Source organism: Carettochelys insculpta, chromosome 6 (assembly GCF_033958435.1).
Source record: "Carettochelys insculpta isolate YL-2023 chromosome 6, ASM3395843v1, whole genome shotgun sequence".
NCBI classification, from domain to species: Eukaryota; Metazoa; Chordata; order Testudines; family Carettochelyidae; genus Carettochelys; species Carettochelys insculpta.
The window spans coordinates 10619841-10640333 of NC_134142.1; the positions used below are offsets into that span (position 1 = coordinate 10619841).

The 20493-nt window shown below is 41.7% G+C and overlaps 1 protein-coding gene and 1 non-coding gene across 2 annotated transcripts in view; both read right to left on the reverse strand.

The window, feature by feature from the left end:
• The window catches only part of DLGAP5 (DLG associated protein 5), a 48265-nt gene that overhangs the window by 18624 nt on the left and 9148 nt on the right, over positions 1-20493 (reverse strand). The window contains exons 4-11 of the mRNA XM_074998649.1: positions 15698-15790; positions 14570-14666; positions 10603-10704; positions 9453-9526; positions 5465-5769; positions 2436-2515; positions 1494-1611; positions 755-840 (exon numbers count right to left, since the gene is read on the reverse strand). Of these exons, the coding sequence (XP_074854750.1) occupies positions 755-840; positions 1494-1611; positions 2436-2515; positions 5465-5769; positions 9453-9526; positions 10603-10704; positions 14570-14666; positions 15698-15790 (955 nt within the window). The remainder of the gene's footprint in view (positions 1-754; positions 841-1493; positions 1612-2435; positions 2516-5464; positions 5770-9452; positions 9527-10602; positions 10705-14569; positions 14667-15697; positions 15791-20493) is intronic.
• On the reverse strand, positions 12444-12574 carry LOC142015520 (small Cajal body-specific RNA 14). Its single transcript, XR_012646175.1, has one exon.

Genomic DNA, 20493 nt, shown 5'->3' on the forward strand with positions numbered 1-20493 from the left:
TGCAGCTTTTTCATGTGACCAATCAATGCAATTTGGGCTATATAGACATACTAATTTATGATTTTCTCCCACCCTCAGAGATCAAACAATAACGGCTTGGGATGATTCTGTTAAAAGAAAGCAAACCTCACACACATCATTCTGGGACACATTAACAGGAGCGCTATAAGCAAAACATGAGAAGGATCTCTTTTGCTCTACTCTGCACTAATTAGGCTTCAATTGGAGTACTGGGTCCAGTTCTGAATACCACCTTTCAGGAAAGATGGACAAATTGGGGAAGGTCCAGAGAAGAGCAACAAAAATGATTAGAGGTCTAGAAAACATGACCCATGAGGGAAGATTGAAAGAACCAGCTTTGTTTAGCCTAGAAAAGAGAAGACAGGGGGACATGAGAAAAACTTTCAAGTACCTAAAAAGTTGTTACAAGAAAGAGGGAAATACATTATTCTCTTTAACCTATGATAGTAAGATGAGAAGCCATAAACTTAAATTGCAGTAAAGAAAGCATAGGTTGGACTTTGGGAAAAACTGCCTGTTAGGGTGGTTAAGCACTGGATAAATTACTTAGAGAGACTGTAAAATATTCATCTCTGGACATTTTTAAGAGCAGGTTAGACAAACACCTGTCAGGGATGGTCTAGATGGTGCTTTGTCTTGCATGAGTGCAGGGCACTGGACATGATGACCTCTCAAGGTTTCTCCCGGTTCTATGAAATTCAAATAGTAACCTATTACATGTTTGTGCTCTTACCATCTTCTGGTATGTCCAGTTCAAACATTCCACCCCACTGGAGGCAGTGTGACATGAGTCTCTCAGTCTCGGAGGCAAGAACATTTCTAAAAATACAAGTGAAACAACCAAGGTCTGCTAACTGCCACCACTATTCTTGCAGATGCTGGTGTTCTCGCGTACTTTCTTATTAAGAGCATAAAATGGTACATTTCTGCTTTGTGCTCTAGAAGTGGTTTGATACAGCAGCAAGCTACAAAGCTTGTTCTAAGCAGTCAGTGTTGCCGAACTTTCTCAAGCTTGCTCTCCTGGGGTTAAGAAGGCATTAGTCTTCCTCACTTCAAATTCTGTTTTATTCAATAGAACATAAGAACACAAGAATGACCATACTGGGGCCGACCAAAGGTCCACCTAGCCCATTATCCTGTCTTCCAACAGAGGTCAATGCTAGATGGGTTTATAAAATATAAATGAAGCACAAATAGTGATGAATATCTGTTTGGTACATTTAGGAAGATGAATACACTTATTTGTGGGAAATTAACACTTAAAAGATGGCTTGTCTCTGGCTTTAAGACTCTAGGAAAGGTCCATATGAGAGTTAAACTAGACTCAGATTTATCCATCTGGCATGAAAACCTCATATTCTTTGCGTTATTAGACTTTAAAGCAACTTAAGATTGTGTTTTGCGGATTTTAATATTTTTTGCTCTTTTCTGAAGTCTTGTTAATCAGGTAAGAAACTACTTTTAACACACACCTGAAATAGGGTACATCATGAGCTGTTTCTCCTGCTTTGGTTTCAATTGCTGTACCTGCAGACGCTAGAATAGGTTCATTTGAATACTGCATAGCATCTTGCTCGATTGAGGCACATTCTGAAAAATATATGAAGGATTTTTGTTCACCAGGATACTGCCTTTCCCAAACACTCATTAAATGTGAATCACAATACAGTAAACTTTCTTTTAACTGATATTCAGTCAACCAGTACTCTCAAATAACCAGCACCACCAGCAGGCGCTATGCCAGCACCTAGGTTTCCTATTTCGGGCAGCTGTGCAAAGGGATCCCTTCCTGCCCCAACCCAATGATGTCACTTCCTCTTCTTAAGCAGGGACTGTCGCTGGGACACAGGTGGGGAGCTGAGATGAAGCTGCAGCATTCACCACTCCCCATCCCTCCATGGGCCTGGCAGGTAGAGCAACCACGCTAGTGGGGTGGGAAAGCAGAGAGCACCCCTCTACCGTATGCTAGGCCCAGGACCCCTCTGCTGCACAGCAGCACGAGCTGGGGCCTGAGCCACTGGGGGCAGCTGAACCCAGGTGAGGAATGCAGTGAGAGAGGAGGCTGGAGCATGGGGAGCGAACCAGCCAGCCCACCCCTGGACCCCCATGCAGCAGCACGGGCCGGGGCCTGAGCTGCTTGCTGAGCCCAGTGGTGAGTGCAGAGCAGGCTGCATGGGCAGAGGTGGTGCTCTGGGGACTGGGCACCCAGGGTTTTGGGGAGCAGAGCGCTGCAGTACTACATCCCTACTGTCAGAGACCTGGTGGCAAGGGATCCCTCTCTATTATCCATAATATTTACATCTCCGGCAGCCTCCCGGTCCCGGGGCTGCCAGATATGAGTTTATTATACCACACCATTCTTAGCTTTCAGGAAATTAGTACAAATTGGCTGTTCCGAGAGCCTTTATCAGTACCTTCCTGAGCAGGTGAAGCTTGACTTTGTAACAAATTCTCTTGTGCCGTAGTTTTTCTTGGTGGTTCTTTAGAAGCATTACTAAGGAACAGAAATGTTAGAAACGTTTAGTAGGCATTCCTTAAAATTGCTTAACATGGCCAACAACACATTAAATCACAGGAACAAGCCATTTTTAAATGTATTTAATCAAATCTAAATGTTAAGCATTTATACCTAGGCAAGTCAAACTAATTTTACTTGAAAACAAGTAACATAAGAACATAATGGCCACACTGAGTCAGAACAAAGGTCCATCCAGCCCAGTATCTTGTTTGCCAACATTGGCCAATGCCAGGTGCCCCAGAGGGAGTGACCCCTCTCCAGCCATCCATCTCCAGCCTCTGATAAACAGAGGTGAAGGACACTGTTCCTTAGCCATTCTGGCTAATAGCCATTAATGGACCTAACCTCCATGAATTTGTCTAGCTCTTTTTTAAACCCTGTTATAGTCCTAGTCTTCACAGCCTCCTCTGGCAAGAAGTTCCGCAGGTTGCCTGTGCACTGTGTGAAGAACTTCCTTTTATTTGTTTTAAACCTGCTGCCCATTAATTTGACTTGGTGTCCCCTAATCCTTACATTATGGGAACAAGTAGGTAATTTTGCCTTGTTCACCTTCTCCACGCCACTCATGAGTTTATATACACCTCTGTCATATCCCCTTTAGTCTGCCCTTTTCTAAGCAGAAGAGTGCTAGTCCAGGGGTGTCCAACACGTAGCCCACAGGCCAGAATCCTGCCAGTGGAGCCTTTTCATCCAGCCTGCAGAGCTGGCAGCAGTGCCATTTTGAAAGCCAGCTGGGTGGCTCTGAGCCATATGGGGCTCTCTAAAGAGCTGCTGCTGCCACTCACTCCTCCTCCAGCTCCCTGTCCTGATACACTGAAAGAGTAAAACTCAATTTAATTGGTTTAAATGACTGGCAGGAGGGGTGCGGCCATTAAACCAATTAATTTGAGTCCCATTATTTCAGGGCGGCAGTGCAGAGAGCCACATGCGCCGCAGGAGGGGGAGCTGCACAGCTGTGCTAGGGAGACACCGGCCCAGCAGCACTGGAGCTCCTGTGTAAGTTAAGTTAAATCTGGGTTTGGGGCTGCGAGGGCTAAGCCTGGGGGTGGGAGGGCAGAAGTTTGGAGCTGCAAGTGGTTTAAGCCAGAGGGCAGGTTTACAGCTGTGAGTGGTTTAAGCCTGGAGGTGGGTGGGTGAAGTTTGGAGTTGAGAGGAGTTAAGCCTGAGAATAGGGAGGGTGGCAGGTTTGGGGATATTTTGTGGTCATCCTCCGGAATATGTTAGAAACTGCCATGTGGTGCCCCGATGAAAAAAGGAAGGACATTCCTGTCCTAGTCTCCAATCTCTTCATATGGGGGCAATTCCAAACCCCAAATCATTTTAGTTGCCCTTTTCTGAACCTTTTCTAATGCTAATATCTTTTCTAAGATGAGGAGACCACGTCTGTACGTAGTATTCAAGATGTGGGGGTACCATGGTTTTCTTTAAGGTATATAAAAAAAAATTATATTCTCCATCTTATTCTCTATCCCTTTTTTAATGATTCCTAACATCCTGTTTGCTTTTTTGACTGCCGCTGCACACTGCATGGATGTTTTCAGAGAACTATCCACGATGACTCCAAGATCTCTTTCCTGATAAGCTGTAGTTAACTAACCCCCATCATATTGTATGTATAGTTGGTTTATTTTTTCCAATGTGCATTACTTTACTTTTATCCACATTCAGTTTCATTTGCCATTTTGTTGCTCAGTCACTCAGTTTTGTCAGATCCTTTTGAAGTTCTTCACAGTCTGCTTTGGTCTTAACTATCTTGAGCAGTTTACTATTGTCTGCAACTTTGCAACCTCCCAATCTACCCCTTTTTCCAGATCATTTGAGTGTTAGTTGAATAGGACTGGTCCTAGGACTAACCCTTGAGCATCACCACTAGTTACCCCTCCCCATTCTGAAAATTTACCATTTATTCCTACTTTGTTTTGTGTCTTTTAACCAGTTCTCAATCCATGAAAGGATCTTCCCTCCTATCCCATGACAACTTAATTATGTAAGAGCTTTTGGTGAGGGAGCTTGTCAAAGGCTTTTGGAAATCTAAGTAAACTATGTCTACAGGATCCCTCTTGTTCACATGTTTGTTGACCCCTTTAAAGAACTGTAATAGACTAGTACCACATGATTTCCCTTTACAGAAACCATGTTGACTTTTGCCTAACAAATTATGCTCTTTTATGTGTTTGGACAATTTTGTTCTTTATTATGGTTTCAACTAATTTGCCTGGTAAGGATGATAGACTTACTGGTCTGTAATTGCTGGGATCGCCTCTGGAGCCCTTTTTAAATATTGGCATTATGTTAGCTATCTTCCAGTCACTGGGTACAGAAGTTGATTTAAAAGGATAGGTTACAAACCACAGTTAATAGTTCCGCAATTTCACATTTGAGTTCTTTCAGAACTCTTGGGTGAATGCCAACTGGTCCCAGTGACTTGTTAATGTTAAGTTTGTTAATTAGTTCCAAAACCTCCTCTAATGACACCTCTTGGACAACTCACCTACAAAAGACAGCTCAGGGTTGGGAATTTCCCTAACAGCCTCACACATGAAGACTGAAGCAAAAAATTTATGTAGTTTTTCTGCAATGACTTGATCATCTTTGAGTGCTCTTCTTGTATCTCAATTGTCTAGGGGCCCCACTGCTTGTTTATTTCATAGCCTATATCAAGAGAGTGCAGAGAGCTCTACTACTAAAGGCACATGATTATAGACTATGGATTTCTTTACCACTACACAGTCAAATATAGGCTTGGTGGGCATTCATCAGAAATCATGTCATTAAAGATCAGCTATTCTTCAACTGACAAGCTGCTTCAGTTTAATATTAGACAAAATTTCCATAGCAGAATTGCCATTGCAATTTGAACCCCCTGTTCATCAACTTGGTTGAAGTCGTAGTGGAAGCTAAGTCATTAAAAGAGGGAGTTCTTACACTTCAGTTTTCATAGGACTCCAGGAGAGACTGGGTGTCAAAAAAGCATTTGCCCTGGAAGGACTCATGGGTGTAACTTTGTAAGTTGTTAAACCACTTAAGGGCTGAAACACAAAGTTCTGAGGAGCAAAAGAACGTGTTCTCTGTCTCACTGGAACTGGAATGTTTGTCACCGGTATGTTTTCCTTTTCCAGTGGGATCTCTTCCCGATGGGCTTTTAGTGAAGTTGGATTTTCAGAGTTATTCACACAGACTTCTGTTAGTTGATGCATCAGAGTATTTCCTTCCACTTGATGTTTACGTGCCTGGAACAGGACAAGGTAGACAAAACTAACATTTAAACCAGTTCTCAGTAGAAATAAAGTTGAAATTGTTGCTTTTAACTTCAACTTTAGTCCATATTAATGAAAAAACTACAGGACTTTCGTCATTAGGTAACAGCAGAGAATACATCTCTGTTTTTCTTAACATACATATTTGTCCCAAACAGTAGCTGGAGTTACCTATAAATCAAGAAGATAATTTCTGGAAAAAGTTCTAAGTATCTTACATCCCATCTTTAGCTTGCCTTGCTGTGCCGACATAGTTATTAGAAGATTAGTGTACTATCAGTATTTAGGTGCATTAGCTAAACCATAGACAGAATCAAAACCTCCATCCTAAGGCATAGTACTGGGAACCTGAAAGAGAGTTACTTTCCTCTTCTGTAAACTCTTCTTTAAGGAGTGGGTGCAAATATGTATTCCCCTCAGGTATGTGCATGCCACGAGCAACAAAGCTGGAGACCGAGCAGGATCTGAGCGGGAGTATGGGTGGGCTAGGAGGGACTGTGACCTGGGGCAGGTGTTTGGGTCATGCTCAGGAGGGAGTCAGGTGCTGCCCCGCTGATCAGTCAAGTGCCCATGACTAGCAGCATGATTTCTATGGTGGTGCACGTGCACACATGGTTCAATTCCACTGCAACTGTTTGTGAAGACAAGCCCATAGATAACAATGTCTGCTGATTTACAGTGCACTTTTATAAAGACAAAGTTATGTAAATTTCTCCCCATAAAGTCTAGACTCAGATTCTCTCTCAGGGGTGGAGTCATCTCATTCCTGTAATGCATAGTCTGTCATTTACTGCTATCACCATAAGAGAGCTAGGAGCTGGATGGAAAGAGAAGCAGTTGAATCCCTGCATGGGAACATATTAGTTCTTCTCAGAATGCTTTGCTGTAGGTCAGGGATTCTCCAAGTTCATTGCACTGTGACCCTCTTCTGACAACAAAAGTTAGTGCATAATCCCAAGGAAGGGGACTAAAGCCTGAACCCACTACAGCCCCAGTGCCCTAAGTTTGGGGAGCCAAAGTCAAAGGGCTTCAGCCCCCGGCAGGGTGCCTGCCCTGTAACATGATCTCTTTCATCCAGGCACGAAGCCTTCAGGCTATGGCTTTGGCTCCAGAAGTGGGACAGGGGCTTTGAACGTGGGCAGTGGGGCTTGAGCTACAGCACCAGCAAGTTTAAAACTCTGCAGGTAAATCCATTAAAACAGAGTCCCAACCCACAGTTTGAGAACAGAATCACTGCTATAAATGGTAATTAATATGGGGTATTCAACAAGGACTTGACAAGCTCCAAGAAGGTTAGTTTAGTTGAGGACTGGAGAATATTCAGCAATGTATCTGTATTCTATTTCATGAACTCAGCCTGAATGAACAAGGCAGAAGCCACACACCTCAGGAGAGCTTGGTAAGAATTAAAATTTTTGAGAACAAATAAGGATGAGTCATCTAGAGAGCATGAGGAAGGGTGCAGGGCCAAGAGAAACCCCTGCATAAGAGAATCAGTCTGATTTAGTTCAGGAGGAATGAACTTAGACTGTGCAAGTAATAGTGGTGGCTTTGGACAAGAAACTGCAGCCAGGAACACCAACCCTGCCCTGGACTGCATCAAAGAATGCAAACTGGCATATACTATGGACTCCAAGGAAGCAACAGGGAATAGGGATATGGCATCCATGACCAGTAGGCACATAGGCAGAGGCCCCATCCCTACTGCAGAATTTTGTCAGTCTTGGTACCAACAATGATTTGAGGATGGTCTCGAGGATTTCCGAGAATCAAGCTTCCAAGATGAAGAGGGGGAAGATGTCCCTAACTTTGTCTAACCAATACCAACAAGTTATCCACTGGTAGCAGAGGAGCCATCCCCAATGGGGAAAGCAAATGATCTGCCTTACCCCCAGACAATAGGGAGATGGTACTGAGGATGAACGAGCAGTTGGTGCCTCCAGTATTGAAAGAGGCACCTAAATTCCATGTGATACTGAAATAAAGGAGGTAGGTACCTGTCCCAAAGAGCAGGTCTGCAGCAAAGATATAGCTGGTGCTCAAGAAAACATCTGCAGCAATGGGCTTCCTGCTAAGAAAAAGGCTGTTGACTTCATTGCAGTCTCAGGCAGGGGATCGGACGAGATAGCATTAGCAGAAGCAGCATTCCTAGCTGCTGTATGCTCTTGAATTATGGGGGAAATCAGACTAGCAAAGAGAGCAGGTCTGATGCTGTTGCTATGCCAATGACGTACAGTCAGTGCCAGTGCTGACTTCATTGGTATGGGAGTCAACAGATGCCATGGCTGATACTGGAGGTGATAGACTTTCCAGTTCATTCTGGCATGGTCCTGGGAAGAAGTGAGACAATTCAGCTCCATCCTACATACTGGAGGAATCAGAGTGCCACAAACACTTCTCGTAGGGATTTCTCTTCATCTTTTGAGTCCTGGAATAGCCTTGCTCCTTCTTGTTGGACTTCTTCCGCAGAGGACTACAGAAACGTGAACAATCCCTCTTTCTGTTACATAAAGCACCAGATCTTGAGCTGGAAGCAACAATCTGTGTAATCTCTAAAGAAGAATGCAGAGGTGAACTGTTCTGCTGGAGGTCCCTAATGCTAAAGCCACTTGCTTTCTCTTTTTAAATGACTTGGCAGATGGAACATCCTTCTGAAAATGAATCCTTTTTCCAGGAACAAATTGCATGTATATGTGGGTTGGTGGGGGGGAGGGGCACACAGAAAGCTGAAAGATTTCTTTTGACATTCTCAATCTAAAGCTATTTTTTGCAGCTTCTGAAATTATGGTCAGTTATCAAAGCACGAAAAGCTTGTTCAGACACTTGTTCATTCACTTCAAAGTCAATTTTATTTAACTTTTGGCACAGTCATCCATGAGGAATGGAATATTAGGATAATTTTGAAGTGGTATTTAAGAACTGGGGTACTCTGAATGTTTCCTTAAGACAAACCAAGTGAAGTTTTGTGTGCACATATAGAAAGTGAATTACTGCATATAAACAGACAAATGCCTCTGTAGTAATTTAAATTAGGGTTGAGGACCAGCAACTAAGTCAATGTGGTTATACAATTAAGCATGCAGGATTTGACCAAAGGTGTTGCAAATGCACAGAACTATTTGAACCAGACAGCTTCTTCAAAATGTTTTGGAGTTCCAGAAGTTTTTCAAAAAGCATGATTACACTTTACATTTGATCACAATAAAAATTATCTGAATATGTCTTTTCTAAAGCTTCATTTGTATTCAAAATTTTATCCCAGTTAAGTATTATCTTGCAGATATTAATTAAAAGCCATAAAACAAGATGACACTCAGTATTTTCTGAACACAGCAATGGCTGTAGTCTTTTACATAAAAAATATTAAAACTGGATTTATGTTGCTCAGATCTAATATTTAAAGGTTGGTTGTAACCAGTGAATTCTGAAACATCACAATATGAAGAGTTAAGCCTAAAAATAGAAAAATTAAAAATCAGTGCAATTGTAATTAAAAGTTAATCTGCAGGATGCAAGCAGGTAAGTGATGCCTTGAGTCAGAGTAATGGTGGCTATTTGAGCTGCAGTACCTACATAGCACAGTTGCTTCTTCTAAACACACCTGACTCTAAATATACCTTTTCAATTTTCACATTTAGAAATATTAAGTAACATACCTCTACACACTCAGCTTTGACCTCTTTTTGCTGTTTTCCTCTACTTGGCTTTTTTTGTTGTTGGTTACCTAAGACTGAACAGACTCCATGCCAGTTAAAACACACATTTATTTATACAGCATTTTTTCTCAGAAGGTTGCAAATTATTACATAACCATGAAAACACAAATGAGTAAACAATAGCAGCAACCAGAATGGTTACAGACAGGGAGTAGTTATAGTTTATATAAAAAGATGCTCTAGGATTTAGCATCATGGCAAAAGCCATACTACAAAGAACTGAGACTTTTTCCCCCCTCCAAAACACAAAATTTTAATCTTTATTAAAAGAGATTTTTTAGCTCCCTTTTGACTGACAGTGACATATCTAATGAATAATTACACCACTCCAGCTTCCCCTGCATAAAACCAGACCACTAAAAATAAACACTGGAGTATTTCCTTAAAGATTGAAGTAACATTTTCAAATAATTTGAATCCAAAGTTTGATCTATTTTTCTCTTTCCACATGGACTCACTAGGATTCAAATCATGAATGAATACTTAATGTGAGTCATTTATATGAGCATGAGGATAGTGGTCTGTTTAATTCAGAGGGTACATTCCATGCATAGTGGACAGCATGGAGAAAGTGTTACATTCTGAGAGTTACCTTGTGGATAACCTTTTATTAAACTTCCTGCGAGTGCAGGAGATTGTACATAGCCCAAAACAGTGGGATTCCAAACGGATGAAGAGAGCAGCCCCTACATTCCAGTGTATTTCTTTCAGTTTCTGCTACTGGACAGAAATAATTGATAATCTAAATCTTGTAATGGTTTATACAACCAACTAGTATAACCATTAAGCCAGATAAGAAAAAGCACAAATCTGCCAGCTTTTAATTAACATAGAATATAAATAGTTCCATATTATTTTACTTCCTCCAACTCTCTCCAATGCATATTGAGTTAAACATTGAAATGCAGGCTTCAGTTACAAGGCCTTCTTTCATCAGAGAAATTCCTGATTTCAGCGTTTAGATCCTTCCTTTCTGTCAGTTTAATACGAAGCTTTCTATGTTACCGCTTAACACAAAGTCTTAGCTGCACAAACGGGATTAGTTTTTCTATGAACTCCAAGACTGTAGAAGTTTTATTGCTTCACTTACGCATGGTGGTAGCTGGCTTTGACATCTGTTTGGTCAGAACAGAGGAGGTTGCTCTGGTGGTCCTTACAGTTGAGGCTGTAGACACTTCCAGTTGCACCACCACTGCAAGGAATACTATCATCAATTCCCAAGGCTACTTCACCAGAACTTGCAAGGAAGCATCAATCAATTTAGTCCCAAAACTCTGGTTTTATAAAAGCCAAATATAAATGCATTGCCATCAGCACCAATTGCCAGACTTTTCTCCATGCTATTGCAATTAGTGCTCCCAAAGCAGTGAGGGAAGAGATTAATCTTGGCATGAGGCCAGGGCTTTGAGACACCAAAGAGAAGGCAAAGCCTCAGAATGTATTATGCCAGTACTAAGAAGCACTGCTTGAGATCAAAGCCCACCCTACTAGACACAGTGAACGTGCACAGTTAGAGTCCCTTGTACCGAAAGTCTGCAATCCAAATAGACAAGACAGAAAAAGCAAACATTATCCCCAGACTAGGAATTGATGAACAGTGATTTGCCCAGGCTCAATCAGGAAGTACATGGTAAACTTGGAATTAAATCCATACCTCCCACATCTCAAACTTGTGCCTTCCTTTAAGGGAGTTTTCAGACAAAATCTTTAGTCTAGGAACTGGGGCTATGTCCAGATTGCAGGCTTCTGTCAGGAGATCTCCAGGCTTCCAACAGAAATCTGCTGCTCTGAGAGCCTTCTGCAGACATTATTGTCACCCTCATTTCATGAGGAAGAAGGGATATGTCAGCAGAGGGTATTTTCCTGACATTTGGCCCCAAAAAGATAGGCCAGATGTTGGGAAAGCCTCTTCCACAGAACTGTAGGCAGGAGATATGCAGATGTGTTGTGCAATTTGTATATCTTTCGCGAACAGATCTTTTGAGTCTAGACATAACCTGAGTGGATAAAGCTTAATGATATATTAAAATTGAATTATGTACTTTAAAACTATGCTATGCCCTGCATTTATCACCTATTAAAATAATTTAATACAAAATATGCTGATGGTATATGCCCATTTTACTACTCACTTTAACAAAGTTAAAGGTTGCTTTTTATAAACAGAATCAAGGAAAAACATAGTAACTTTTGAAGTCAAGCTTTAAATATATGACCAAATACAAGTCAGGTATTGCATCAAATATCTACAGTAGTCTCAATATTTGCGAGCCTATGGTTTGTGAATTCAATCATTTGCAAGCGGCTGCTTCCCCGGGGCTCCAGAGCACGGAGTGCTGGCAGCTGCCATATTTGTGAAATTCAGCATTCGTGAGTGTTCCCAACATGGAACCCTTGTGAATGTTGAGAACTTACTGTATATAATTTTCCATCTTTATAATGGAGTTAATGTTAGTAATTAATGTTTCCCAAACAAAAATACTTTCTCCCTTTGTTGTTCAAAAAAAGCTTAGCAGCAATACTTGGTTTCATTTTTTCCTAATGTATCCAATACAGTTAAGGTAGATTTGTGTAATCAAAAGCAATGTTAAAATGTTGTATGTGCATACTTCAGATGAATTGTAATATCCAAATGCACCTTGACAAAAATCTGAGTAAAAAGTCAGTTATCTAGTAAATTATGAGCCTTTTTTAAAAAACAGAGTATTAATAGCATGGCTAACATCCATTATTTAAATAAAGGTTTGCTATTGATTAGTTAAATTAAAATCAGTGATTTAAAAACAATTCAAGCTGGAAACTACTCAGATTTTTGAGTGTGATAATTTTCTACATATTAGTTAAGATATTTAAATATTACTGTGATACAGGAGCCTTAAGGGCCAGTGTCTGGAGGGTCTCTCTCTAAAAACATGGACTGCATGTTTTAAAAGCATATGGAGTCACTGCACAAGAAGTCCAACAGCTTGACAGATATTGTCAGCGGGAACCACTTCATGTATGTGGCTGCTTAGGGTTATATTAGATCACTGTCCAGTGCAACCAATATTAACTACAGCCACATTTATCTAATTGCCCTAAACCCTCCTCAGGGGGGCATGAACTCCTACCTCTACCATGCAAGTTGTATGTATAGGCCATTTAGCCTGTTCTCTTCAGAACCCTTCAACATATTGAGCCACTTAGGGACTTTCAGTATGAACAAACCCATTCACACCCCAAAACATTAGCTTTTGCAGATAAAGGCTACGCTGAATATACATCACTCACAAAGCCAGTCTCTATATTTAATATCTGTGGTCTCTAAAGCTCTTTTGTTTCAATGACAAAATGTTCCATGGATTTTTTTTTTTTTTTTTTTTAAAACATTCTTCTTCTTAAACCCCCCACATATTTGCACACTATCTTGGTTTGAGCAGCTTTTTGATAATTATTTCACCTTTTATTTGCACTAGTCTAAGTTGCAACCTACTCTGGACTGGATAATAGCAACCTGACTATAATTGCCAAACCTGCATTGAAGTTAGTGGTGGTGAGTATATCACAATAATTAGAACTCTCTGCTTGGCTCCAAAACTGTGAAGACAAAATATGATTTGGGTAGAGGTGCACTAATGACACAATGGCACCACAATATAGGGTAAGAAGGGGTATAATAATGGCATATGGAAGAGTATGAACCCCTGCAGGCATGAATGCATGCAGCAAGCTCCAGGCAGTATCAAATTGAAAACCAGCCTTAATCTGAAATCTCTCTCAAGATATACCCAAAGAAAGAAAAATGGCCAACAATATTGAGAGAGCAGCTTAGATGCTGGGGCGCTTTGTATGAGATCAGGCATGGCTGAAGTCTGTTTGGTGAGCACTATTTCACTAAGGCTATGTCTATACTTGTCCACTTCTTTGAAGGGGGCATGGTTATCAGGGTGATGGGAGATTACTAATGAAGTGCTGAGATAATATGCAGTACTTCATTAGGCATATTTTCCCCAATGGCAACTTCAAAGTGCCGACATGCCGTGTAGCCGCAGGCACTTCATGGCATGCCAGTGCTTGGAAGTTGCCACGGGGGAGAATTTGCCAAATGAAGTGCTGCATATGCATCGCAGCACTTAATTAGTAATCTCCCATCACCCTGATTGCCATTCCCGCTTTGAAGAAGGGCACAAGTGTAGACATAGCCTAACTGTGGTTAGGAAGAAATATAACCTTTGAACACACACAGCAAAGGCACTACTGGTATGGAGAAGGTATACACGTATAGGTGACTAGGGCTGCTGCTACACTACCACGGTAATGAGGCAATTTGAAGCAGACTAATGAGGCACTACAGTGCATATTCAGCTCCTCATTAGCATAATGGTAGCAGCGCAAATTTTAAAGTGCAGAGTTTGAATTGCAGATTGACAGTGTAGATGGGGGCAGCTTCAAAATAAGCACCCCACTTTGACATTCCCTTACTTCAGTCTAGTTCTGTGCGAGTAAGGCAATGTCAAAGTGGGGTGCTTTTTTTTGAACCTGCCCCCATCTTCACTGTCAATCTGCAATTCAAAGTCTGTTCGCGTGGCTGTCCTTATGCTAATGAGGCACTGAATATGCACATTACCGCCTCATTAGCCTGCTTTGAATTGCCTCATTACCAGGATACTTCCAACAGGAGAGTGGTAGTGTAGCAGCAGCCTCAGTTAAGGTATCAAGAACTGTGGAAATCCTGCCTCAGTCTTGCTGGACTTGTGACCAAGTCCAAATCAGGTGAACCAGTTATTTCTGGAGAACTGTTACAAAGATTATGTGCAAAGTTTTTATCAAGTAAGTAGTTTTAACACGACAATTTGAACAGTAACATCCTCTGCAGTACTCACAAAATGAAAATGAGCAGTCACTTTACTCAAGCCGATGGATGTGTAAAAAATAAAATGATGCAAATAGGCAAAAAGTAAATTACATTAAAAATTCACTTTTTCACGGCTAACATTATGTTAGGCATTCATTTTCCAATGCTTTAAGCTTTTAACCCCATGTTTCTTTTCACATGCCAAACATTTTTACATTCCTACCTTTCTTTTTTCCATTCACTTTGTCTGCACATATTTGTCTGTGTCCAGTTTGGGGCAGGCACTTGCTATGCCCATTGGTAGGAGGGTCAGCATAAATCTACAAAGAAGGTATGTTTTGTGAAACCAGCTTTCTAAAAATAAGCAAGCCCATTCTTTCCCCTTCTTTCATATTTATTTGCATCTCTTCTAGAAAGTCCTGATTACTGTCACCCTACTCTGCCTGCAGCTACACTGCATCCCACTTTCGAAAGCAGAAAGCAAATGAGTGAGACTGGAAATGCAGATGTGGCACAGATTTACATAACTCACGTCTCATTTGTATATTCTCACATAATCTCGCTTCCAGGAGAGCCTTTCCTGGAAGCAAAAACAGCCGCATAGATGGGGTTTCTTAGACATGAGGCAAGATCCTACCTGAGTCAATCCCTCACTCTCAGAAGGTTAAATGAGTAGTACACAACATTATATGGGAAAACCAGAAAGTCATGGAAAATGAGAAAACACAGGAACTTAAAACATGGGAATATGAACTGAGCAGAAAAAAACTGGAGATACAAACTTTTGTTTTTGAAACAGAAGGTTTTGAGTAATACTGAGCTTTTCTGAGAAAAGCTTCTCTCTCACCAACAGAAGTTGCTCCAATAAGAAAAAAAAAAAAAAGACTTACTCCACCCACCTAGTCTTTCTAGTATCATGGGACTGATGTGGCTACAGCTACACTGCATATAGAAGAATTCTACACGTTGTAAACTATATTTGCTAGTACAACTTTTTTCCACAGTGAGAACCAGTTTCTTGGATTGTTTCTCTTCTACTACGTGATCATGTATTATCTCTCTGAATAGGTAGACCAATTGTTTTCTACGAAAATTAAAATTATTAAAAAAGTACTTTTGATTTATACAGAGTTTTCTTTAGCACAATTTAGTGGGTGGAAAAAAGAACAGGAGATCAGTCAGCTTCCTGGGACTATAAGCAAGTTTTTATGCCTTTATCTGTAAAGCTTATAGTGCTAAAAATAGTTAGAACTGTCTGCTCAGCAATAACTAGAGATATTAAAGGAATAACAAAAGTCACAGTTATTACACACATCTAATTCTCTCAGTTTGTAACCAAAACAATACAAACCATGGAGTGCTGAGATCTAGCTGATGTAACAGTTTGTTCCGCTTGGCTCTTTGCCTTTGATCTTGTAATCCTTGCAGAAGAAGTAGGAGCAGTCTAGAAACATCCCCAAAGAAGTAGAAATTAGCATATTCCTTTCCTCAATTGCAGCAATTAAGAAAAGGGTTTGATGTATTAAGGACAGGCATATGCCATAGTTCTCTGTAACATGCACATCTGGCAACTGCGTACAATGGAATAAAGGACCATCCACCTGACCTGTGGAGCCATGCAATCTGGCTCCACTAATTAGGAGCCTCCTGGACCCTGGAGAGGATGTGGAAAATGATGAGATAATAGTGGAAATAGAGGGCAGGCACAGGGAGGTGGGTGGGGAGTCCCGGCTTCCAGCTGGCAGCAGCCAGGAGAGGAGAGTCAGGAAATTTCTATACTATGAGACAAATTTGCATTTATTAAAATACATTTTGTAATGCTGAGTTTTATAAATTTGAATTTGAGTCTCCTCACCTCCCCAAAAATTCCCCACAGAGTCAACTTATTGCTGCCACGCTCAATCACCAAACATCAACTGTTGTAGCAGTGCATTGTGGGAACCTATCCCACAGTTCCCTCAGCCCCATAGCAGCCTGTGTATTTTCACTGGCGCAGCATGGGGGAAAAAATGCCCCACAAGTGGTTGTGGGTATTTGATATCATCTTCCCACATTGCATTTCCCCCCCATGGAAAACAAACAGCCACTTTTTCCAGAAGGAAAGAAGGAAAAGTAGGGCATCAACAAAGATCTCCAAATGAACTGAAATCTCTTGCTTCGATAACTCAGCTGCTTTTTATAACTGAATTATCAAAGATTTTACAAAAAGAAGCAAGTGGCTGAGTCTTCTCAACTGTCCCTCCAGCGACTATTCCTCCCCGCTCCCTTGATTACATATGATCCCTGAAAATAACACAGGAACAATGCAAAGTAAAGGTTTGTAAAAAAGATGTTGTGAGGCAGGGTTTTTGGCTTCCCAGTTCATTACACAGAGGTGCCCAACATGGGGGATGGGGCTTGCCAAATTTACACACACACAAATGCTTCTGTGTCCTGGGATCACCCAGGAGTCTGTCATCTCAATTGGACCTCCAGCCACTTTTCCCTATGTCAAAGGGGCCAAAGCTTGAAGAAAGAGGACAGAAAAGGTTTTTTGGCTTCCCACTTTACTACTCAGAACTGTCCAATGCAGGGGATGGGGCTCGCCAAATTTCAACCAGCAGTGTTGCTCGGGGGTGGGGGGAACCGACTCCCCTCATCACCATAGGGGGTTGTGGGATCTGTGGCTGCAGAGCCAGTTGACATGGTCCCCCTAGCAGCAGAAAGCCCTCTGAAAAAATTTTCCCTGACTTTTGAGCTCTCACTGCGCATGAGCCAGGACATGGTACTGCGTGGCAGCATGGTCCGGCAGGCACATCCTTTTATTGGGTCAAGGGCTAGCCACGAGATGTGGTTGGGCGCACGAAAGACCCCAACTGCCTAGTGCCTGTGGGGGAGGGGGGCATGAGGGCCCTTGCACAAATGTAAACCACAGAAAAGAAGTTACTCGGCCTCTCATACAAGCACGACTCCCCTCCACACCCTCCCTCTCCCAGCATTCTAGCTGCCACGTGGTGTGGTGGGGCAGGGGCTGGTGCCAGCATTGAAAAACAAAACCAAGTGCTCAGTTTGCAGAGGTAGAGACAGAACCACGAACTCCAAGTTGGGGCTATTTTTAATGGGTATATGTGCTTACAGCGCTGATAGCAATGAAAGAAGTTTTCAGCCTCTCATACAAGTATGACCCCAGAGCCACAGGTTTCCTGGTGCCAAATTCAAATTCGCGGGCTTCTTGTTACCTAATTCCTGTGCACCTGGAGAGCAGTGAAGATAGAAGTGGCCAGAGTGGAGGAATGTGGGGCATTGTGGGATACATATGGGACGCCTCTGGAGGCTAAGAGAGTCTATTAATAGCTATGACGTTTCCACACTACCCTTCATTCGAACTTTTAAATTTGAACTTGATACTACAGATACAAAAAGAGCAATCAAGGATAAAGCCATCGTGGAGAGACTAAATGATTTCTTTGCTTTAGTCTTCACAGCTGAGGATGGTAAGAAGATTCCCAAACCTGCACCGCCCTTTGTGGGCCATGAATCTGAGGAACTGTTCCAGACTGAAGTGTCATTAGAGGAGATTTTGGAACAAATAGAAAAATTTAACAGTAACAAATCACCGGGATTGGATGGCATTCACCCAAGGGTTTTCAAAGAACTCAAATGTGAAATTGCGGAATTAACTGTGATTTGTAACCTATCCTTTAAATCAGCTTCTATACCCAAGGACAGGAAGACAGCTAACATAACACCAATGTTTAAAAAGGGCTCTAGAGGGGACCCTGGCAATTACAGACCAGTAAGTCTAACATCAGAACTGGACAAGTTAGTTGAAACAATAGCAAAGAATAAAATTCTCAGACACGTAGAAGAACGTAATTTGTTGGGCAAAAGTCACCATGGTTTAGGTAAAAGGAAATCATCTCTTACTAATCTATTGTAATTCTTTGAAGGGGTTAAACATGCAGACAAGGAGGATCCAGTAGACAGTGCACTTAGATTTCCAGAAAGACTTTGATAAGCTCCCTCACCAAAAGCTCTTACATAAATTAAGTTGTCATGCGATAAGAGGGAAGATCCTTTCATGGATTGAGAACTGGTTAAAACACAGGAAAAAAGGGTTGGAATAAATGGTAACTTTCTGAACTGAGAAGGGTAAGTCCTCAGACCAATCCTATTCAATTTATTCATAAATGATCTAGAGAAAGGGGTAAGTAGCGAGGTGATAAAGTTTGCATACAATACTAAACTGTTCAAAATAGTCAAGACGAAAGCAGACTGAAGAATTTCAAAAAGATCTCACCAAACTGAGTGATTGGGCAACAAAATGGCAAATAATATTCAATGTGGATAAGTGTAAAGTAATGAACACTGGAAGAAATAACCCCAAGTATACATTAAATATGATGGGGGTTAATTTAGCTACAATCAGGAAAGAGATCTTGGGGTTACCATGGATAGTTCTCTGAAAACATCCAGTACAAGCAGTGTACAGTGGCGGTCAAAAAAACAAATATGTTAAGAATCATTAAAAAAGGGGCAGACAATAAGACAATATTTTCTTGCCCCTTTATAAAACTATGGTACACCCACATCTTGAATACTGTGAAAAGATGTGGTCTCCTCACCTCAAAAGATATTTTGGCATTAGAAAAGGTTCAGAAAAGGGCAACTAAAGTGATGAGGGGTTTGGAATGGGTCTCATATGAGGAGAGGTTAGAGAAACAGACTTTTCAGCTTAGAAAAGAGGAGAATGAGGGGGCATATGATAGAGGTATATAAAATCATAAGCAGTGTGGAAAGGGTGAATCAAGAAAAGTTATGTACTTGTTCCCATAATATACGGACTAGAGGACACCAAATAAAATTAATGGGTAGCAGGTTTAAAACTAATAAAAGAAAGTTCTTTGTTCACACAGCGCATAGTCAACCTGTGGAACTCCTTGCCAGAGGAGGCTGTGAAGGCTAGGACTATCAGAGACTTCAAAGAAGAGCTAGATAAATTCATGGAGGTCAGGTCCATAAAAGGCTATTAGCCAGTGGGTAGGACTGGTGTCCCTGACCTCTGTCAGATGCTGGAGATGGATAGCAGGAGACTAGTCTCTTGATCACTGCCTTAGGTCCACCCCCTCTGGGGCACCTGGCATTGGCCACTGTCAGCAGATCGGATGCTGGGCTAGATGGACATTTGGTCTGACCCATTCTTATGTACATCCAGCCACTTTCAATGACATTATGATATCGACCTTAGTACTCACTAAAAATCAATCTAATATTACTTAGTGAAGACAGTGACATTGTAAAAATCAAGCTGCCTGAAATTCATCTTTATCATGTAGCATAGATACAGCCTCAACCTTTCTCAGCAGAGGAGCCCTGAATGAGCTGCCACTGCCAAGGAGGGACAACTCTCAGCTGGTATGCAGCGAGACTCAGACCCTCTTGCAGCAGCTCCAGCTGGATTGCCACTGCCTGTGAGAAACACAAGACTCTCCTCTAGTCCCAGGCTGGTCTGGGGAGAGGAGGTTGCAAGGGATAGATAGAGGAAATGGGTGGGTGCTGGCAGGTGTGGGGAGTTTGCTTGGGGTGTCCTGACTCACAGCTGGGCTTCAGTGAAAGTTGGACTCTCTCAGCACAGCAGTCCCATCTGCTCTGCAACTGCTGTCTAGACACACAAGACTCTTTGGGAGCAGGCTGCATTGGGGAGGGTGTGTGTGTTCAGGGTGAATGGCAGGCTGGACCACGGGCGGGGGGAGGGAATGTGGCTACCTGGCAGATGGGGTGCTGGGGAAACTTGTTGCATTAATCAGACAGTGAGCTCAATCCAATCACATCTTCCCTTCTCTTTTTGAGATAACTATGAGGCTGGGGTAAGGAAGAGCTGGTATGAAATTACCAATTCATGATATAATTACAAGATCTGAAATAAACCCAGAAAAACATGATGGGGGAAGGAATAATGTGGCATTGCTCTTTTTTGCTGTTAGAATTACAGAGCAAACACAAAACAGAGGATTGTCTGTAGTTCTAGACCAAAATATTTCACAGCTAGTATCAGGAGGGAAAGATAAGGAGCTTGCTTCTGGCCATGTTGAGTTTCAGTTGACAGGGGCCATCTGCCAGGATACATTAAAAAGACTGGGCTGATTTATGCTAAGTCTACACTTACCA